The 987-nt window shown below is 62.5% G+C and overlaps 1 protein-coding gene across 1 annotated transcript; it reads left to right on the top strand.

The window, feature by feature from the left end:
- Window positions 1–459: 459 nt before the first annotated feature.
- On the top strand, window positions 460–707 carry MNEG_15073 (hypothetical protein; the record flags this gene model as incomplete). The annotated part of the gene is made up of 1 exon (XM_014036456.1): window positions 460–707. A coding segment is annotated over one exon (248 nt), but the record flags the coding sequence as incomplete, so codon positions are not given.
- Between the last annotated feature and the right edge of the window lie 280 nt (window positions 708–987).

A 987-nucleotide genomic window follows, 5' to 3' on the forward strand; every position in this document is an offset into this window, starting at 1 on the left:
TCCCCACACACACCCCCACAAACACGCCACACCCCCCCCCCACACACACACACACACTCCGGCCCCTGACGGGCTGTTGCCAGCGGGGATTAATTTGGGGTGCGGGAAGTGTCCTATGACATGGATACAGGCCGATATCTCTTCGCTATACTTTGCCGTTATTTAGAAGGCGCAGGGAAGGGCGGGGCAGTGGCACGTGGGGAGCGGGCGACAGGGGACACTCGCGCAGGTCCATTGCGCCGTGTCGGGCTTGGAACGACGGCAGCAGCACTCAAGCCTCCAACCTCCAAGCCCAGCGCCCAGCTTTCACACCCCTAGCCGCAGCCTGATCCCCCCTCCTACCCTATCCTTCTCGCAACCGCCTGATCACCCCTCTGTCCCCCCTCCTGCATCCCTCTGCTCAGCTTCAACAAGCTCACCGGCACGCTGAGCCCCGGCTTTGGCATGGCCTGGCCGGCGATGGAGGACCTGGCGCTGTACAACAACGCCTTCACGGGGCCGCTGCCCGCGTCCTGGGGCTCCTTCAAGGCGCTGAGAGACCTTAGGCTGAGCAACAACCAGCTCCAGGGCAGCATTCCCCCCTCCTGGGGCGCGGTGCCCATCACCAACCTGAGGCTCTACGACAACCCCGGCTTGGTGGGCTGCCTGCCGCGGGGCCTCGAGAGGTTCCAAGGCGCTGCAGACTTCTGCCTGGCCACGGGCTTGAAGTGCTCCGTCTGCTAGTCATGGGGTGCCCGTTGCTGGCTACCCATAAAGTGGGAGCCTGAAATTGAGGTGGGTGCTTGCTAGCTCGATGCACAGCGGCCCTTCATGCTTGGTTCAATACTGATATGGCAATGCATATGCACGCGACTGCAACGCAGTCCCTGCATGCTGTTTTATCAGCCGGCCGGCTAGGGGGGGGGTCTGACCTGGAGTGCGTGTCATGTGGCTGCTCGGGGCTTTGCTTTCCCCCACTTCTCAATGCGATCAAGCCAAACGCCATTT

This window comes from Monoraphidium neglectum (assembly GCF_000611645.1).
Source record: "Monoraphidium neglectum strain SAG 48.87 unplaced genomic scaffold scaffold05004, whole genome shotgun sequence".
NCBI lineage: Eukaryota > Viridiplantae > Chlorophyta > Chlorophyceae > Sphaeropleales > Selenastraceae > Monoraphidium > Monoraphidium neglectum.